A 20,716-nucleotide genomic window follows, 5' to 3' on the forward strand; every position below is an offset into this window, starting at 1 on the left:
GTAACGGCGCGCCTCCTGCACACACCCCCAGTCAATCAGCATCACAACACACTTCGCACCGCCCCTTTTATGTCGCGCTTCGGGAAGACTACAAGTCCCAGAGGGTGCCTCGCGCACCCCGCCACGTGTTTTCTCCGTTCGCCAATGGGTGGAAGAGCCGCGTGAGCCTGATCCCGCCCCCCTGGAGCGCCCAGGCCAATTGGAAGCGGTGCTGTGTGTGTATGTGTGTGTGTGTGTGTGTGTATGTGTGTGTGTGCGCGCGCGCGTGTGTGTGTGCGTGTGTGTATGTGTGCGCGCGTGCGCGCGCGCGTGTGTGTGTGTATGTGTGCGAGTGTGTGCGAGGGCAAGTGGGGAGGGGACTCAGCTCAGGACAGGGAGGCCCTGCTCTCAGGTCCCGGGGTCCCGGTGGCGGCCGGAGCCCTAGGTCCGCAGGCTGCGGGTGGGTGGTCCACCCTCCCGCCCCTACCCCGCGCGTGCGCGCCCCGGCCCCTCCCTCCCTGCCACCCTCCTCGACTCCCGCGCGGCGGCGGCGGTTCCTCTCCCCCCTCCCCCCAGCCCTGGCTCCGGGGGACCCCGCAATGCCGGTCCGCACCGAGTGTCCCCCGCCGGCCGGTGCCTCCGCCGCCTCCGCGGCCTCGCTCATCCCGCCGCCGCCCATCAACACCCAGCAGCCCGGCGTGGCCACCAGCCTGCTCTACAGCGGCTCCAAGTTCCGCGGCCACCAGAAGAGCAAAGGGAACTCGTACGACGTAGAGGTGGTGCTGCAGGTGAGCGCCCGGCCGTGCCGGGCCGGGGCCCGAGGGCCTCCTCGCGGCGCTCACGGGCCGTGCCTGTCCCCGGCTTCTCGAGCCCACAGCCGCGGGACAGGCCCTTGCCACCGGGCCTCCAGCACCGGGCACTTCACCCCCGGGACCTGCCCAGCTGGTGTCTCACACTCTGATCCCCAACCCTGATCTGCCCCCTCACATGCGGGTCCTGTTGTGAGCAGCTACTGGCAGTACCTGAACACTCTGCCAGACTTGAAGCCTGCCTGGGATCTGGAAGCCCCCCACGACTGGCCACCCTCAAACCCGGGTCTTTCCCACGACCTGTCAACCCAAAATCAGCCCTCCCTCTTGTCCCTCTCTGACCCTGAAGAACTCTCCTTTGGTTTCTCCTTCTCGGGACCCTCCGCATAGTGGGGTCCCATGTCAAATTCTCCCAGACCTGAGACATGCCTCCTTTTCCCACTTTCCTCAGTCCCAGGAATCTTCAAACCCTGTGGTCCTCCTCCTCTTCCTAGGGTTTCCTCCTTGAAAGAACTTAATCAGCTCCCCCAGACCTGGGAGCACCCTCCCTCCATTAGCCCTTCAGCCTGAGAGTCCCCAGCCCACAACTGATTCCTGGTCTCTGACCCCCACTAACTCCAAGACCAGGCACACATCCTGGGTGCTGCTAGATGGGCCTCACAGTCTGTTAGGCTCTTGCTCCTGTGCAATCGCCCCCACCGTTCCAGTCTCTTTTTGATCTCTAAACCCACCTCCTCACAGCTGCACCGCCACTGGGCTTCTTGTCCCAGGCTTCTAATCCTCCTACCCTGTTCTCTGGCCACTTCCAGTATGCTTCCAGTTTTTCTGGCCCAGACATTCCCACCCCATACCTTTGTCTTCTTCCTTCCTGGCTCCAAGGGACCCCCTTTCCGGTTTCTTAATTTTTATCTGCAGAGCTAAGGCTTCCTCCCAGTCTCTGATAGTCATGTACTGGGAAACCTAACTCATGCAGTTTTATTTCTCACTCGTATTTCCTTCCCATGTCTTTCCACCTACCCCAATTTGACCTGGATTTCTGAGTACCTGCTGTCAGCCCCTGATAACTTTGGAACTACAGCTTCACCTGCCCTGGCCCTTTCCTATACCTCACCCCTCTCACGCAAATAGTAGTGCAATTGACATTTTTTTCCCAGCCAAAGGAGATGGCAGTGGTTAATACTCCTCTTTTGCTCCCTTCCTTACAAAAACATCCCTCCTCTGTAGCTACCCTTGCCTGCCTCAGGACCCACTTTCCCCCTCCCTCTGCCCCCTTTGTCCTTAGCCTGACACCCCACCTACTAGGCTGTTCCCAAAAGCCCCTCCAAACATCTGTCCCATTGGAAGCCTTACAGAACCTTTGAGATGTGTTATCTCAGTGCTGCCATGTGTGAAAACAGAACATAGGACGTGTCATTTTCGTATTCTCGTCCTTTGCCCTTTTAAATTTTCAGTATTCCAAGAAAGTAGGTCTCCCACCCAAAAGACAATGGGAATACATTTTCTTTTTGATAACTAGAGCATTCATCAGTCTCCTTTTTCTTACCGTTTTGTGGGAATGAATGATTTTTGATTAGGAAAGCTGCATCTTCCTGTAATTGTATCTTTGGTCTATAAACTTAAATTTCTATCGTGATCTATGATATTTATTGTAATTGAAAAACTATTGTGGCTGAAGTATTTCAGTCTTCATAATTATGTGCTTCATGTGGTGATCCCCCTTCATTTGCCTAAAATGTGAGAATTTATCTTGAAGTTAAAAGTTTTTTGTTTTGTTTTTTGCAACTAATCCTAAAATTCTGGAAGTGAGACCCTGGTGTGGGCCATGTTTGGAATGATCTTGAATTTGTGCCTATTGTTTAATTTGATGGTTTCTGATGTGATAGGGGACCACTGGCAGGGTAGTTAAGTGTCAAAGAGAAGTCTGCTTTGGTTACTGCAGCAACTGCTCTTTTGTCAGTAGTGTGTTGTTTCTGAATTTCTGTCAGGTACCAGTTTCCTTGTGAACCAGTGGAAGTAGTGATTGAGTTGGTACACAACTGATAAGTCCAGGCCAATGGCTGGAAGCCAGTTGAGTAGGATTTGTGATAATAGGGACAGTGGTCATGCCCAGGAATGCTGCCCTACATCTGGAATGGTGAACTGCTTTTCCATCATTGAGAGTCATTGGCATGTGAATTGCCCCATCATCTGGTTTTTCAGCCAGGACTAGTTTTTTGGACTCAGCCTTCTTCCAATACTGCTGCCTTTTATAACTCATCCTCTTTCCTGCTTTCTTTTTTTCACAACAGCTTTATTGAGGTATAATTTGAGATATAATTCACATACCATACAATTCATCCACCTAAGGTGTACAGTTTAATAGTTTTTGGTATATTAACAGAGTTATTAAACCATCACTGTAATCTAATTTTCATCACCCTGAAAAGAGACCACATACCCCTTTAGCTGTAACCCTCCTTCAACCCTAGGCAACTACTGACTTTTTTCCTAAGATTTGCTTATTCTGGACATTTCATATAAGTGAAATCTTATATGTTACTTTTCGTGTCTAGTTTCTTTCACTGACTACGATGTTTTCAGTGTTCACCCACATCATATCATGTGTCATTGCTTCATTCTTTTTTATTGTTGCATAATAGTCCATTGTATGATATATAGCATTCTGTTTATCCATTGATCAATTGATGGACATTTGGAGTGTTTCCACTTTTTGGCTGTTAAGAATAATGCTGCAGTGAACATTCGTGTACAAGTTTTTGTGTTGGACATATCTTCATTTCTCTTGGATAGATGCCTAGGAGCAGAATTGCTGGGTTACATGTTAACGCTATGTTTAACATTTTGAAGAACTGCCAGACTAATTTCCTAAATGCCTGTGCCATTTTACATTTCCACCATCAGTATATGAGTGTTCCAGTTTCTCCACATCCTTGTCAGTACTTAACAATTGTCCATCTTTTTTATTTGTGGCCATGCTGATGGGTGTGAAGTGGTATCTCATTGTGGTTTTGAATTTCCCTAGTGACTAATGATGTTGCACATCTTTTTGTGTGCTCTTTGGAGCACTTTCTTTTTTGAGATTCTAGTTTAAAAAGTTCTTCAAACTTTGTGAGATTTTGACTGGGTTTGTTGTTGTTGTTGTTGTTGTTGTTGTTGTTGTTGTTTATTACTGTGACTATTCTATTTTTCCTCTGCCATTCAAGAAGCCAAGAGTAAAATGAGGGTCAGGGTCACTGTGAAAGGAATAGTAAAAAGAGCAGCTGTTGGACACAGCTGTGCTGTGAGACCTTACTAAACATTTGCCTTGTTATTATTCTCATTGAGATGCTAGCCTGTTGTTTAGTTAATGCTCTCTGCATTGTGGTGTATTTGAGTTCACCAACCGTCATCAAGATCAATTTGGGCAGAATGGGAGAGAGACACATGGTTGAATGGAGGCCAAACTGAAATTTTGGTTCTTGAGCATGTGATAATCCATGCAAAATGTTAGCCAATTTACAGTTCAAATTTTAATCTTATTAGCAAGTATCCTTGCCACCTGATACCCTTTCCGGCATCTGTGAAACCCCAAACTATATTGAATTCAGTGAGGACTGCATACGTGAAATTTAAGGCCTCAGATTAGAATTATGTATCTTTTAATAAAAGTTCTTTGCTGAACCTTGTTAGTGCCGATCGCTGCTTTACATAATGTTCAGTGCCAACGTCAGCAGATGAAGATATTTAAAATTCTTTGGCAGTTTTCAGATGGAATACCTTTGTCAATAGTATCAAACTGTGAGAGCACTTTAGCTTCATTGAAACCCATTTGCTTTGGTGCTGACCTCATCTGGCTGAGTGAGCTCATTACAGTTTTTGAGGATTGCCTTATTATTTCATTTATGGTGTATTGGAAGTAGTTGAGTACCCAAATATGATAAATTCCCCAAAACTTTTCTAGTTTCTTAAAATGAGACCTCACTTAACATTAAAGTCTCAGTGTGATACAGCACCATTGTACTTTGTTTCACTTTAACTCCAGGGGTTCACTTTGTAAAAAAATCAAATTGTCATGAAATCTGAAAATCTACCTATTCAGGATGAACCTGTATATATTGGGATAAAATGCACTAGTTAGTATGTGTTCAGCTGCAAGTAACTATATTTATTTCAAAATAGCTTAAAGAATAAGTGAACCCATTATCTCACATTGTGAGAAGTTTAGTGGGGGCTTCTTCCAGATTGGCTCATTCAGGGCCTCACTTCTTTTCATCTTTCTGTGCAGCCATCCTTGGCATTTCCCAGCCTGTTTCTCCTCATAATCTCTAGATGACTGCCACAGGACTGAGCACTGTATGCAGATAGTGCTGCCACTAGAGAAAGAAAAAGAGCTTCTTTATAGGCCAGAATCTTTCCTGGGAGACTTGTACACATATCTAGGTCATTCACCTCTAAACCAATAACTCGCAGGGGGACAGAGGCACATGTTGGCCTTGGATTCATCAGGGATGACTAGGTCTTGTGGAGCCAGGGTAGGTGCCAGAACAAGATCTGGGCCCTGCCAGCATGGAAAAGTAGGAAATTGGTTGTTCAGTAGGCAGCCAGCAATGTCTCAACAACCAGTAATTGGTGGCTGCTAAACCTCAAAAACTACTCCTTTTACCCCTGTTTATTTTAGGCTTCTCTTTTCATCAAGAAATACAAGCATTGTACATGAAATGGGCAGAGGAGGCACTCACAATGTATTCTGATTTGGGGTTGGCATTTCAGCTTATAACTGAAATTTATATCATATAAGTCTTTGAAAGTTTCCTTTCCTGAATATTTGCCTATTTTATAGAGAAATAATTCAGGATGGTGCTTAGTGTAAATACAGGGGAGGAGTGGACTTGCTAGACCAGTGACTGAACAGTATGGAGATAGAAATAGGCCAGAAAGGGGCTTGGGTGTGAAGATATTCAGCCGAAGGAAGCCGAGAGGATCCTGAGATCAGTTTGCTTTGTCTGAACAGGCATGTGGATGGTGAAGACTCAGAAATGTCTCAAAGGCCATTCATTGATCCCTAGGCTGTGCTGGGCATGCACTGGCTTCCAGGCCTCCCTTTACCCAGCTGGTCTCAAAGGTGCCTCTGAATACTGGACACATGGATTTCCAGAATACCTTCAGCTTGTCTCCTGATGGTTCCTCTATTTGTAATGAAGCTGTTTGTCCTTTCTTTCCAGCATGTGGACACGGGGAACTCTTACCTTTGTGGGTACCTCAAAATTAAAGGCCTTACTGAGGTAAGCACTCATTTAAATGAACTAGAACTGAAAAGAGGACTGACTGCATACTCAGCAGTCTTAGATTGTGAAGGGCAGGTAGTTTTGACTCTTTGAGGCTTGATTAAAGTGCCCTCTTTTTATGTGTTGTTATATATGGTGAACATAAAGCATGCAGTTTTGATGTGTCCTGTTGGAAAGTATACAGATTCACAAATATTTAAATGTGACCAATACTATTGATTTCATTTTTAATCCTTCTTGAGAAAAAAAAAATATATGGTAAGAATATGGCTATCACCCTCATCATAAGTATAACACCCTCATCATAAGTATAACGTAAGGATTGAGATAAGCCTCAATCCTTCAAGAACCGAGGTCTTCGAAGTTCTCTCAACCCAGTAGTTCACTGGAACAATGAAAACTGATCGTCTAGTTTCTAACAGAAGTAGCTGCTATTTAAACGTAGAGTGTTTTCCTTTGAACCAACTTTTTAAACCTCAGAACTCCTGGGAATATAGAAAGCAAGAAAGAGCATTCTTTTCCCACTAGTGAGTAAACAGGAAGAGGAAGGAAATGACTGAACTGGCTGCTTAACTCTATGATGAGGGCCTGGACTTGTCCTAGCTATAGTGTCCCATTAACCTGATTGGTTCTCACTGTCTTGATGGCCCAGCAGTGTTTGGAAATGGTGCATGGAACCATGGAAAGGGGCTGGGTGACTATCACTCTGTCCTTTACTGATTCCATGACCTTTAATTTCCTTTCAATTTCCTCATCTGTATAATGACAATTTAAAATACCTGCTCTTTCTATTTAAGGGGCTTGTCCTAGCAGGGAGGAAACAATGTAAGAATAAGTGGTAGACTGTAACGCGATACAATATGGGATACAAACAAGGCACTGATTATCCTCAGTCTGGAAACAGTTGTTTCTGCCTCCTTGATTTGGTGTGGTTCTTCTACCTCTCTATTAGAATTTTGGTTGAGAATTTTCTATGAAGTTTGTTGTTGAGATGAAAAAGTAACCTCTTCATTACCTCTGGAAACTTATTCAGTCAAGCAAGGATAGGAAATTATAGAAAATGAAGGATGCTAACCATTGAATTTGTGATAGTATAAAACATATACTAAATAGAATATATTCAACTCTTAGGCAGTCAAATGTATTTATTAATTGAGTGCAGAACATAAACATTTAACTTCATAGGAAAACCAAGAAAATTTGTAATATGAAATGTTTAATGATGATTCTAAAAGCTACACAGAAATGGTAAGTAGCATTAAAAATGCCAAAACAGTGTACAGAAATGCTAGGAACTTTCCATCAGGAGCAAGTAACCCTCATAAAGGGGAAAGCCCCTCTGAGTCACAAAGAGCCAGGCTCCCTTGAGGAAAGGGTGCTAGCACAGCCCTTCATTGGACTTAGGCTCGTGGCCAGCACTCAGACACCACCCTCCTGACGAGTCCTTCCTACCTGTACCCGGGGTGCCCTCATGAGCACACAGCCTCCCCAGAGTGGATTTCTCCAGGTCAGGTGGTGGACTGAGTTATGGTGCTGAAGTGGCATTTAGTTAGAGAAAGGCCGATGTGTTTCCTGAGTGTCCTGAGTCCTGCTCAACTTCAGGATTCTTTGAATTTATCTTTTTAAATAATGTTTTTTAGTAACTTTACTGAGATATAGTTCACATACCATATAATTTACCCATTAAAATATATAATTCATTGGCTTTTAGTATATAGACACAGAATTGTGCAACTGATAAATAGCTTTTTAAATTATATCTGATACATGGTCACTATAGGTAATTAGTAAAATGCAGAAAAGGGTGATTATTCTTTGAATGGTTTTATACCTGTATTATAAAATGCAATTATTCATTTTTGTTTGCTTTTCTATTGATAACTGTTAAAGTCTAAAATACGTAATTTATTTTCATAAAACTATGTAAATAGTTTGGGTTTTAGTTATAGTCTTCCTCATGTTTATAATATGGAATTAACTACTCAGTTGGAGATAATTTGCCTCTTAGCTACCTCACATTCACAAACAAGCACAGCTTTAAGGTTTGTGTGCCTTCTGGAAATGAAATCCCAGAATTTTGAAGAATGGGTGTCAAATAACATTCTCTTTGCAATTCAGAGCCAGCCTCCAGTAAGGAGGGGGACCCTTCTGGGCTGGCAGTTGGCACAGGGCCTGTGAGGAGCCCAGGTTTGGGGGAGTCACGTCAGGCCTTCCACTTATTCGCTAGTTTAGAAGGGTTTGGAAAATTCTGCTAAAATTGTGCTACATTTGCTTGAAACTGGGGAGACAGATCACACTAAACTCAGACCAATGTGTAAACAGAGTGCTTAGTTTACATATTTACATCAAGTTACATGCATGTTCTAGAAGTTCTCTTTGACTTATTGCCAATTGAATGTTGATCCCCTAGAAGGCAGGTCTACATGGAAAGCCAGACCCATCCCCTGATAGTTTTTGGTGAACCTAGAATCAGTGAGGGAAGTGGGGTGGACAATTTAAGTGCCTGGCAACAGCCAGTCTATCATAAGAAGCCCACACCTGCTTATAGAGGTTGCGGGGGATGCTGGATATACCTCTCTCTCTAACTCATTTTCCTGATATCCCCTTCCTCTTGATGACAGATTTTTCTTTGGCTCTATGAATTACTACCAAGTTGGCTGTAGTCAGGTGCTTGAATTTCTGTCCTGCACCATGAAAGAGTTTATCTTTTTGGTGATATCTGTATTTGACTTTCATTCATTACATATTTTATTTCTCTGAGTTTGGGGGTACTAGGTAGTCAACCTAATGTGCCACCTAAAATGTTTTTATAGAGAAGTCTGTACAAACCATTCATTAGGAAAACTAGTGATTTGAACTATAAGTGTTTTCTTTGTATTATATAATAGGACTACTTTATCATTTTCTTCTTTCTCTTTTATGGAAGTTTTGAAAAAATATTAAAGTTTGAAACTCAGAAAAATCAATATTTTAATTTAAAACCTGAAGTCAGGTGCTGATTAATATAGAACTTTTTTTCTTAGTAGTCTTCCCTAAGACAGATTAGTAATTTACACCTTTAAAATCGGATTTCCATTTAGAAAATGTCCTTTCATTTCTTCATTCTGTATAAATATTAATATGAAGAGCCCAGGAACAGTGCTGGGGTAAAGGGGCTATGGTTTTGGGGACATTAAATTTATAACACTTGAAAGTTTACTGTTGAGAGAACAGAATGCCCCGTGGTACATCGCGAAGCAGGCCCCTTCAGTCACTGCAGTGGTGATGGCGTTGCTGATTCCTCACAGGCACTGCGCTTGTGTAGTGGCGTTTCTCGGGAAGGTATCAAGCCACATGGCAGTGAGAAGAGTCAAAGCCATTGGAAGATATTTATTTTAAACATGTGTAGGTGTTTGTTGCAGAGCAAGAGGGGCTTACATAGGGTCTGAAAAAGAAAGTGGGGCCTCTGTGGTCCCAGGAACATTAGGACCATAATCCACGGTTTACCAGGCACTGCCATCATTACCATGCTCCTTAGAAACCAGGGGCTTGGCAGGCTGGGCTGATGCCAAGCAAATGCCAAGCAATGGTAGGGTTTTTATAGTGTTAATTTTTCTTTTGTTAATTTGGTGCCTCCTCATTAGCAAGATGAACAAATAGCAAATTAACAGGTGTATTCTAAACACTCAGGATGACAGTTTACTTATTTTTTCCAGCAATATTTTTTATGATTGTGATTTACATATATTTTGTAGTCATGATTTACATACAGTTTCCTAGTTTAAATTGTCTTTGTTTATATGATAGAATTAAATGTATCTAGTATATCAAGGTATTCTACAAAAAAATCCACTTGAAGAATTGCCACAAAAGGGACAAACCATTGAGCCATTGTGAGAACCAGTGTGCCAAGCCATGGCTTAAGGGAGACTACTCTGTGAAGGCTCTGATTTTGGAACCTCTTTGGGTGTTTTCCTTGGGAAGTATAATCTACTGTTATCATCTGCTTTATATGCTGGAATATTCATAATTACTTGTGGGAATTGTCCAAATTCTTTTCTGAGTGATCAATACATAACAAGTGAAATCAGAGAAGGATTCTCTGCTTCTGACAAAGTCTCCGAAGTCCAAGAGACTCCCCCACACACACTCTTTGGGACCTTCAATTCAGGTTCTCGATACAGCGATAGGTAAATCACTGGGCCTAACTCTGGTTCAGATTGTTGATTAGCAGTGTGATCATTTTTTCAAAGTACAGAGAAGAAGTTAAACAAGGTTGATTTTTCTTTTATAAAGGGTTAAAATTCCTGGAAACAGTGGCTATCCTCACCAACAGTGCCTCAGCATCTAGCATCTAGGGTTGTTCTTGGGCGGTGAGATACTGCCTGCAGAGGCCTTAGTTGGATGGGAAGGAGGTGCAACATCCAGGGGACAACCTGCCACCTACTAAGTAACTAGCTGCCATTGGCTACAAGACCTTCTCCACCTCCATGGTTCTTCTCACTGTGTGTAGGGGTTACCTCTGCAGTGTCCAAGCCTACCACTATTTCCAGCAGTACAGCTCTCAGAGCCAGGCTGCAAAAGAATAGAAGACATTAGGAGTCCTATAGAGTGGGTTTTTTTTTCCTGGATCAGAGAGGCCTGAGGCATGCTGTGGAAAGACCTCACCTGCAATCATATCTAAATCAAGAGAACTAGGGCCTTAATGGTTTTCGAACCCTGCTAAGGAAAAGTGCCCCTGTTTTCTCTGGAACTGCAGTTTGGAGAGGCTATCAAATCATAACAGGAATGGGGGGGGGGGGGGCGCGGCGAGGCATACCTACAAGCATTAAATATTTTGCCATAAAAAAAAAAAAAAGATTAAAACTGTTCAACATCTTGTTTTGATATCTGGGTTTTTTACCATAGGAGTATCCAACCCTTACAACTTTCTTTGAAGGAGAAATAATCAGCAAAAAACACCCTTTTTTAACTCGAAAGTGGGATGCAGATGAAGATGTTGATCGGAAACACTGGGTGAGTAAATCTTTGATTGCTATGGGCCTCCAGGGACTGCTGGGGAGCTGAGGAACTTGGCTCTAAGGGTCTTATCACTATCTCCCTGTCCTTTCTGTTTGTCTATCTCCTGTCCACTATTTCTAATCTGTACTTGAGGGAATAGGATCATAGTAGCTTTTTGGCTTAGTCAACCATGGCAATGATGAATTTTGGTTTAAAAATGAGAAAGTCCAGTGTGCTCACCCTCTAAGCCAACCAGAAATGACTGTTGTGTCAGTAATGAGGATTCTAGAATTCCTCATTCTTCCCACAGCCACTCCACCTGGCTGTTTACACTCTCTCCTGAATCTGGCTCAGTGGTTCTTGGAGAGGACCCCTACTGCAGACACCCTCGTCTAAGTTAACTTCACTGTAGATTAGCTGCTTTTCTTATTAATGTTTTCCTCTTGAGTTAGGAAAGGAACATCTATCAAATGCTGAGTTTCAATTAAATTTAAATTTAAACTTGAGCTTTTTAGAACATTTTTTGAAAGTTAGTTGTTTTGACTGTTGTAGCAACGAGACACTAAAAGTTAGACAGTCAGTCATTCTTGTCTCTATAATAAAAGAGAATGAACAAGGTTTCAGTATGTTTCAGTGTCCAGAAGGTTGGAAGAGCCCTAGTGGTGGCTGAGGGTGTCTGTCTCAGAAAGCAGCGTTGGAGGGCTCCTCTGCGCCATCTGGTCCCACCTGTCAATGCCAGTTCTTTCTCTATGGCTTACTACCTCATGAGATGGCTCCTTTCTCCCTGTACAGCCCCAGTGAGAAGAAAATTCTTTCTTCCTTGTAACTCAGCCTGCCTCCCATTCAACTTAGTTTTCTATCTCAAATTGGTCCTGCAAAAAGCAAGGTCTTTGAGGCCCAATAAAATCCCAGTTTTAGGCTAGGTTGACTAAAAATTAAACATCTGCAAAGCATCTCTTATTTTCACATTGACTTTCATTAGAACACTGGAAAATACTTGACACTCCAACCTTTGTTAAGCTGGATTGAAATTTCTCGAGTTGTGTATGGCCATTCACCCTGAACGTACCTGATCTCATCTGAAATATTTTTAGTGGAAAAGGGATAAAGAAGGCCAGGCTACCCTTGGCACTGATATACTGGGTGTTGTAAGATAAGAAGCTGGGCCTGCAGACTGTTTCCTCACCCAGCAGTTCTAGCTCCTGTTGCAGTACTCAGCATTTCTCATTAGTTTCCCAACCCATGGAGGACTCCCAGATTCCCTCATGGGACTTCTGGAGGTCTATATTGTTCCTCTGTCAGGGATTTATAATGTCTAATTAACTTTACCTGATACCATTTTTTCATTGTATACTAGAATCAGAGACATCATATTTTCCTGAGTGGCATTTAAAGTTGGAATTACAATGGTACTATATAGTCAAGATTCCATATACTTAATGAACTTCAGGTTCATATTCTATATCCTAATTATTTAAGATGTTTTCTTATAAAATTAATGCATACTTATTTTAAAATACTTGAGAAAAAAAACAGAAAGGAAAAGGGGAAAAAATCATCTATAATGGCAACACCTAAAGCAAAAACAGGTAAAGCTAAAACCTTTTCCTGAATCTCACTTGAGTATACTTTTTTAAAAAACAAAAAACATACCATAAGATACAGTTTTGTAACCTACTTCTGGTCTTTTATTTTTTTTTAACTTATCCATATACTCCCCGTTTCCAGTTTCTACTTACCTAGATGACCCCAAACCACTATATTGTGTCAGTGAACCTGCTCAGAGGTCTGGTTCTGTATGCCTTTTTGCTATTGATGATTCACTTACAGGAATCTTTTAACTAATCCTCACTTTGGCTGTCCATGGTAAGATATTCTGAAAAAAGGCCCCTGAAATTACATTTGTTCCCATTCTGTGGCCTCTCCTCAGGCCATGTTAACTAGGCAAGCAAAACCCCATGGTGCCTAGGCTGAATCCAGGCATCTGCCCCAGAGTTCAGGTCTTAGTTCAATGGGGGCAACCAAAGGCTCACTTGCTAATCCTCAGCCTTTGTTGCTCTTGCCAGTGCCACAGCCACCAGCTGTTGTGCCTTTGAGAAGGTGATTGCACCTGAGCACCAAATGGTAGCACTGACTAGTTCTCTTACTCTATTTTTTGCTTTTAGGGCAAGTTTCTAGCTTTTTATCAGTATGCAAAATCATTTAATTCAGATGACTTTGATTATGAAGAGCTGAAGAATGGGGATTATGTCTTCATGAGGTGGAAGGTAAGCTCCCCTCCCCCCACCCTGCCAGGTCCTCCAACTGTGTCCACTCCTGTAGTGTACCACCCCCTTCTGCTCCCTTTGTCCAGTGCCTATTACAGTTGTCTTCTTGTCAGTGTCTTTACACACTCATAAAAGACAGGCACAGCTCCAGGGCACAATGGTTTACTGCTAACATCCCGGACAGTTTGTTTCTGGTGAAACTGTTGAGTGTTAGCAGATGAATTCATGCCTCAGGGTGGTCACCCATGACATTGTGTTCGTGTCTTCTCCCTTTCCTTTCTCTCACCCAAAAATCCCTTCGGTTCTCCACAGAATCAGCCCTAGTGTTCTGTGTACTTAGGGTAGAGCCAAACTCTCTTTGAGCTCAGTCATCTTCTATCCTCTATTCTCAGCCACAGGCTTAAATGTCATTTAAGTGACTGTTCCCTTACCACATCCTTGTCCATGGCTCAGTGCAGTCCCCCACTCATCTGGTTCTCTCCAGCTCAGGACATGAGGGACCAGGAATGAGATTCGAGTTTTCTACTCACCAGCCCTCAGAGAACTCCATCTGGCTGTACTCCATGGATTAGCTTTGGGCTGAGAGATCATTTGTGCTCCCTGGTTTGATAGCACAGTAGTTACTATGTTATGGCTGCAGAATAGCAAAATCATGAAGCAATTTTGTTAAATCACTTTGTGAACAAACACCCGCTTCCAAGCCCTACTCCCCAATCTGTAGGAAAAAGCTCTTTTATCTTGAAATCTTGCCAGCTTTCATATAGACAAATCATTTAGAGGAGTCATTCCCAACTTTTACTTTGTGTAGCTAATATTTTTGAAGAGTGGGGATTGTCACTCATTTAGGAGACAGTTGCTAGTTGCTTAGCCCTTCCCTCATGAGCTTGCCATCTAGTGGGAAATAAGCCAACTAACCTGTTAAGGAAAGTATCTTGTAAGGTTCTAATTTTAAAATTAATTTTAAAAACTATAATTTCAGAGGTTGAGGAAAGAGAAAAGAAGAGTGTCCTAAGATCGAAAAAACAATTGTGTTGTTTTGTTGCCAAGGAATTTCTCAGGGTGACTCACCTGTGGGCTTTTAGTAGACCTCTTCGGGCCCTGGGGCCTCTGACCTCGTCTCCCTGGGAAAGTAGGTAGCAGGACGCAGTCTTTCACCTCTTGGCTCTAACCAGAGATAAAAAGCTTGCTTCTCAAGGGGCCTGGTCAAGAACAGTATCATTCTGGCTGCTTTCAATGAAGTGTAGAGTTTTTTAAGGGGATATTACTGGGGCTACTGGTGATTGAGCTGCCTTCAGAATGATCCACAGGCAGAAGTGACCCTCTGTTCTAGAGGTGATCAGGAACTTAGTGACAGCTCCTGGAGTTGAGCAGAAAGTTATTTTTCCCCAGGTAGTTCTGTCTGCAAGCTCTGAAAGATATGTAGGTAGGTACATAAATAGGTGGGTACATAGGTAGGTAGGTAAGTAGGTAGGAGGTAGGTAGGTATTGATTCATTTATGTAATGTGCGGATAATGGTACCATGTCTTAGTTACTGATTCTAGTGAGCTCAAGACACGGTTTGCTGCATTAGAATGTAGAATAGTCGAGTGGTACATGAATGCTATTCACAAGTCAGGTTGAAATAAGAGGCTTGCCATCGCCCAGCAAGTCTTGTCTTGACCATGTATTGGTGGAACCTTAGAATCATCTGATGGTTAACAAGGAAGCCCCAGAGGTGGTTGAAGCACACTATTACTGACATTCTCCATCTGTGTGCAGGAACAGTTCCTGGTCCCAGACCACACGATCAAAGACATCAGCGGTGCTTCCTTTGCTGGGTTCTACTACATCTGCTTTCAGAAGTCGGCAGCCTCCATAGAGGGCTACTATTACCATAGGAGTTCAGAATGGTAAGGAGCCCCAGTGGCTTACCCTTGGCTCACCAAATGCTAAAGGAAATCTCTGCCTGTCTCTTTGTGGATTTTATGCTCTATTTGGATGCTGAGGACCTCTTTAAATGATCTTAGTTGTTCACACTAGGAGCTCATCTCCATCCATAGAGCAGAATAAACAGGATGAAAATGAAGTGCTAGGTAAAGGAACTCACTGCTAAATGCTTTCAAGCAATCAAGCAGTACTATGTTTTCAGCATTTTTATCTCAGTCTTTGCTGGTTTTGTATTTAGTCCTCCAAAATTTAATGAGTAACTAAAATGTCAGCTGTGGTGCACAGTATGAATTTCGTTGTCAGAAGCCTTTTTAATTTTGTGGTCACTTTCAGCTACTAGTGCCACTTGCACTTGATTTCATCTTGGTGACCCTAGAGGCCCATGGGAATTGACAGTCCTGCCTTGCGTTTAGTTCAAGATAAAAGACCAAATGCCACTGCAAGTGCTCTTTTTTCACCTTTTAGGGGGTTCCTCCTCCTTGCTGCTTTTTAAGCACCTTGTTATACCTGAAGGGTGAACCATATCATAAAATACCTGATTTACTCTCTGAATGTAGAAACACCTTATTTCCTTTCAAATTTTTTACTTTTGTGGCTTGTGAGTGATCCTACCCCAAATTTCTTGTACAGTGGCAGCAAACTGATATTTGCAAGTCAGTGCCCTTGGGCTGACTTGAGAGCCCCAGTTATTAGGGTTTCAATAATCATTTTGTTTTCAAAGGAGTTTTTAAAACTTTTCATAATTTTTTAAAATTATAGCTTTATTGAGATATAGTTTGTATACCATATAATTCACTTATTTAAAGTGTACAATTCAGTGATCTTTAGTATATTAACAGAGTTGTACAGCCATCAACACAATCAATTTTAGAATGTTTTTATCACCATAGGAAAAAACCCTGTATCTCCTTAGCCATCATATCCCAACTCCCTAGTCCTTCTCATCCCTATACAACCATTGATTACTGTGTGTGTGTGTGTGTGTGTGTGTGTGTGTGTGTGTGTGTTTACCTATTCCGGATATTTCACATAAATGGAGTCGTATATTATGTGGCCTTGGTGTCAGACTTCTTTAACTTAGCATAATACTTTGAAGGTTCAGCCCTGCTGTAACATGTATTAGTACTTCATATTTATTGCTGAATAATATTCCAGTGTAAGGATATATACCACATTTTGGTTTTTCATTCATCAACTGATAGACACTTGGTTGTTTTCACCTTTTGGCATTATGAATAATGCTGCTATGAACATGGGTATACAGGTATCTGTTCGAGTTTTAGCTTTCAATTCCTTTGGGTTTATATATAGGAATGAAATTGCTGGGTCATATGGTAATTCTATTTCCAACTTCTGAGGAATAGCCAAAGAGCAACTATGCCATTTTCCACAGCAGCTACACCATTTTGCATTTCCCATCAGCAGTATATGAGGGTTATAATTTTTCCACTTTCTCCATATGCATATCCTCCCAACACTTAATATAATGTCTTTATGATTAGAATGGGTATAAAGCGTTATCTCGTGGTTTTGATTTGTATATTCTGATGCGTAATACATAATCCTTTCTTGTTGATATTTTGGATAAGACACAAATTACTTTTCCTATGTTCCTCCTCACTTCTATGTGAAACAAATTAGGGAAGAGCTAACACCCACACCAGCAACTGACAGCTTCGGTGGGTCATCACCTCCATATGTGGATTGTCCTAGCCTCTGTTTCTCCTTCATCTGCTCATCTCCTCAGAGTACCTGCCAATGGGGAAACACAGACACCACCTCAAAGTTCTCTAATGTTCTTAAAGTCTAAGACATGTCTGGGGAGTGAGAAAATGAAAATGAATGGTAAAGTAAAGGTTAGCTATGAAGTTATCTTTTCCATTCTATCTTTGGATTCTGTGAGGATTGGGATGTGCCCATGTTATCTATGAAGCTCTGAGGATATTACAGCTTGACATTCCAGAAGGAGCTGAGATGCTGGACATCAGAGAGAGGCAGAGTGAGCAGTAGGGTAAGAATGAGCACCAGGATTTCGGTCTGTGTCTTTTCTCAGAGTTTACTCAGCCTCTCATTTTATAAGACACTCTAGAATTGTTTCATGATTAGAGCAGAAGGCCTAAAAACAACTCATCTTGTGCATAGTTCAAGAGGACTAACCAAAGAAATAGAAATAAAACCAAACTTGGTTTACCTAAAGAAGTCTGAGATGAATTTGCATTCCCGTCCAAATATGTGGTTTGTCGGGGGCTCTGGTTGGGGGTTCTTTAAAACATCCTTTGTTCAGTTTTCAGGATGCAGAGACAACTGCCTTCCGTTTCTGTTTTTTCTCCCATTGCAGGTATCAGTCGCTCAATCTAACTCATGTTCCTGAACACAGCGCACCCATTTATGAATTCCGGTGACAGTGGTTCAGAACAGCAACCAAATAAAACTGAACTTGGCAAAAAAGAACTTTGCCAAGAAAATCGTGTACCTGCCAGAACCAGGAGAACATGTGTTCCTGTTTCTTCACAAGCAGACTCTCATCAGAAAGCATGAATGTTAACCCACAGAATCCAAGGAGCATGGCTGACCGGCAGGGCAGGTGGAGGAGGCTGTCTCCATTCTTCCTCCCTCTCTGTGGCAGTTTAGTCTTAATATGTTTTTAAAGCTACCTTATATGCACTTTTCCTTCCTGCACAGCTAACTTCTGTATCACTAAAATGCCCATTCCTTCTTCCATTCTCGCCTCTAGCCTAGTAGGTCAGCCCCCGGTCACCCTTGGCCTTGGTGCTCAGTGGTCCCCATCCAGGCCCCCTCAGTTGCTTAGCCTGGTAGCTTAAGAAAAGGCAGAACAGAGCCCTAGCACATGTGTGGCCCCAGAGCTCTGTGCAAGGAGTTGGTGAGCTACAGCAGTATCTGCCAAAAAAATGTGAGGCAGAGGCTGATTGTTTAACAGGGTCAACTGGCACTGCCCAGCCCTGTGATGTTCACGACAAGCTAGTCAGTGGCTAGTAGGTTCCCTGGGCCTGCCATCGGGGGTCACTGAATTTAAGGCTTCCAGATCCCTGGCAGGAACAGATTCCAATCCTGCTTACTCAGCACGTTTGCTCCAAAATTTTGAACTTGAGGGCAATACTAAACTTAAAAAAAAAAAAAAAAAAAAAAAAAAAGAGTTTTTTTATTACAAAATTATTTTTATGGTCCCTTTAACAAGGACCCTATGGCAAATGCACAATTATTCAGAATTACATTTTATCGTTTTCACATTGAAAACAGCAAATGTTGACTTAGTAATTTTTATACCTATATATGTAAATGTATATTTAATCAACCAGCAGTTTGGAACTAGTCATCCTGGTACAAAAGTTTTGCAGCATTGCATAAATTATAATGCTAAACATGAGAACTGTTTTTGAGGCCAGTTTAGCATTTGTACCTCCTCCTTTTGCTACTCAAAACAGCAGTGCTTCGTGGCGACTTCTTCCATCCGGCAGAAGGAGCCGTCTTTCTCCTAAAACAGTGACTCTGAAATGGGATAGGGGTGGGATGGGAACATGAACACGCTCAAATAACTCAAGGCTCATGTGCCAAAGTAAGTGTGTGTGTATGTGTGTGTGTTTATTTTGTTTTGTTTAATGTTTAAAAAGCTTAATAGGTTGGCATCAGTTGTGGACCACAGATAACAGGCAGGGCTTTGGGGAGGGATTGGCATTTTCTGATGGTTTACAAACTTAGAGTACAAGAGGGAAAGCTTTAACAACAAGATAGCATTATAACCCACAGGAGCAAAGCAAACTAAGAGTCGTATATCATGGGCAGTGTAAAACAGCACAAAGCCCTTGGTCTAGATGAGTGGCAAGAAGTCCTCTATTCTTAAAAGAGTGGCTTTCCTTTTAATGACATATGTACTGTATGTTACTGAGGTTGAATGTTAGAGGAAGCCTTAAAGAAGTACATGGGGAAATAGTCAGCATTGGGACATCTAGGATGTGTAATCCTAAGGCTTTGTGCAGAGGTGTGACCAACCCATCTAGTCAGGCCAGGGCAATGGAGCCCTAAAAAGTTGCCTCAGTGACTTCCATGGAAAAATGATTCATGTCATTCTCAGAGATGAGTCACAAATGTTTTTCCTGATTTTAAAACTCCAAAAGGCAACAAATGGGTAAGTCTGGTTAAACCCAACTGAAGGCACAGTAATTAGATGACACTCACTGTAGCTTCAGTTTAGCTGATGGGTATCACTTAAGAATAAAAGAGGCAGCAGGGGTGTGCTGGCTTTCTTTATGCAGCATTAGCCTTTGCATTTCACTTCCATTCTCCCACAGCATGCTTATAAACATCGTCTGCATTTTGCAAGCTCCTTGAAGGATATAGGCCCTACTTAGAACACTGGGCATGGTGAGGTCACCTTCTGGAGCTTGTCAGGGCCTCTGTGTGGCTCTAAGAAGTTGGTTGATTGGCCAAATGGGTGGGGAAGGACATTTACCAATGTTGATGGTATTCAGCTAGCCAGATGGCCCAGGTTCTATGTAGGATTTTTTTTCATTTTTAGCTATGTAATGAAGGGCACCCGTTGTTTTGGGGGAAATGAAGAAGTGATACCTTTATTAGCTCTTTCAGACACATCTGTAATGTGTGTGTAAAACCTGTCCATTGAGGGCAGGGAAAGGATTGTTTTCCACCTCCTCTCGGAAACTCCCATGTAGTCCACATCAACTCCTTTTCTCTTGCTTGGTTCCCAGAAGCACTTTGGGGATCGTCTCCATCTGCAATTATTCTTTCCAGAATCTCAGTGGTTTACATGCCTCTGGTACTATGTGCAATATTTTTGGTTGACATTTGTATTCATCATTCAGAAACTAGTGCCGGTTGCAGATTTTCTACCATCTTCCTCTACCCTAAACAAGCCTGCCAAGAGGTGGGATCCTGGAGATTTGGCTGTTCTCACTCCACTGCTCAGAAAACTTCCATTCTGCAGTCTCAGCCTCATCACTCTTCTGTGCTGGAATTATCCCTCCCCACCCACCCGTCCTTTTACACTTTACAGTTTTTCAGCTATAGCCCAAAAGTACCTGAGCAATGCCTAATATGAAGTAGAAAGTCCATCTGTGGGCTGGTTCTGTTGATGTGGAAATCAGAAACCCCATGGGATCAGAGGGGCTTTTCAATGTCATTTGTTTTCAGAACAGGGAATTCCTATTCTAAGGCCTTGAAATGATTTTTTTTTCCCTCATAAAATAGTCCAATAAGCTAATTTTTAAAAAGAAATGCCATTAAGTATGTTGCATTGTGGTTTAAAATTACTAACGAGTTCTGGAAAAGAAAATATTCAATTTTGAATCCTAATGTGTTTTTAAAAATTAGGTGTGAATGGGTGCAAAGTGTGAATATTTTGTTTCTTTAGGGAGGACATGTGGAAAGGGTTTGAGGGTTTGGGATGGGAGAAGTATTTTGCAGAGCTATCAATGTCCAAATAATTTTTTTAAAATAAAGGTATTTAAGCAGTGA

The 20,716-nt window shown here is 42.3% G+C and overlaps 1 protein-coding gene and 1 pseudogene across 1 annotated transcript; both read left to right on the forward strand.

Annotated features, from left to right (window-relative positions):
* The first annotated feature begins 249 nt into the window (after nt 1–249).
* Nucleotides 250–20,716, forward strand: GID4 (GID complex subunit 4 homolog). Its single transcript, XM_016145203.2, has 6 exons — nt 250–767; nt 5,990–6,049; nt 10,940–11,047; nt 13,198–13,299; nt 15,059–15,189; nt 17,565–20,716. The coding sequence occupies exons 1-6, from the start codon at nt 579–581 to the stop codon at nt 17,626–17,628; spliced, it is 654 nt and encodes a 217-aa protein (XP_016000689.2). The 5' UTR covers nt 250–578; the 3' UTR covers nt 17,629–20,716.
* Nucleotides 9,317–10,641, forward strand: LOC118603806 (annotated as a pseudogene).

This window comes from Rousettus aegyptiacus, unplaced genomic scaffold (genome assembly GCF_014176215.1).
Source record: "Rousettus aegyptiacus isolate mRouAeg1 unplaced genomic scaffold, mRouAeg1.p scaffold_m13_p_6, whole genome shotgun sequence".
NCBI classification, from domain to species: Eukaryota; Metazoa; Chordata; class Mammalia; order Chiroptera; family Pteropodidae; genus Rousettus; species Rousettus aegyptiacus.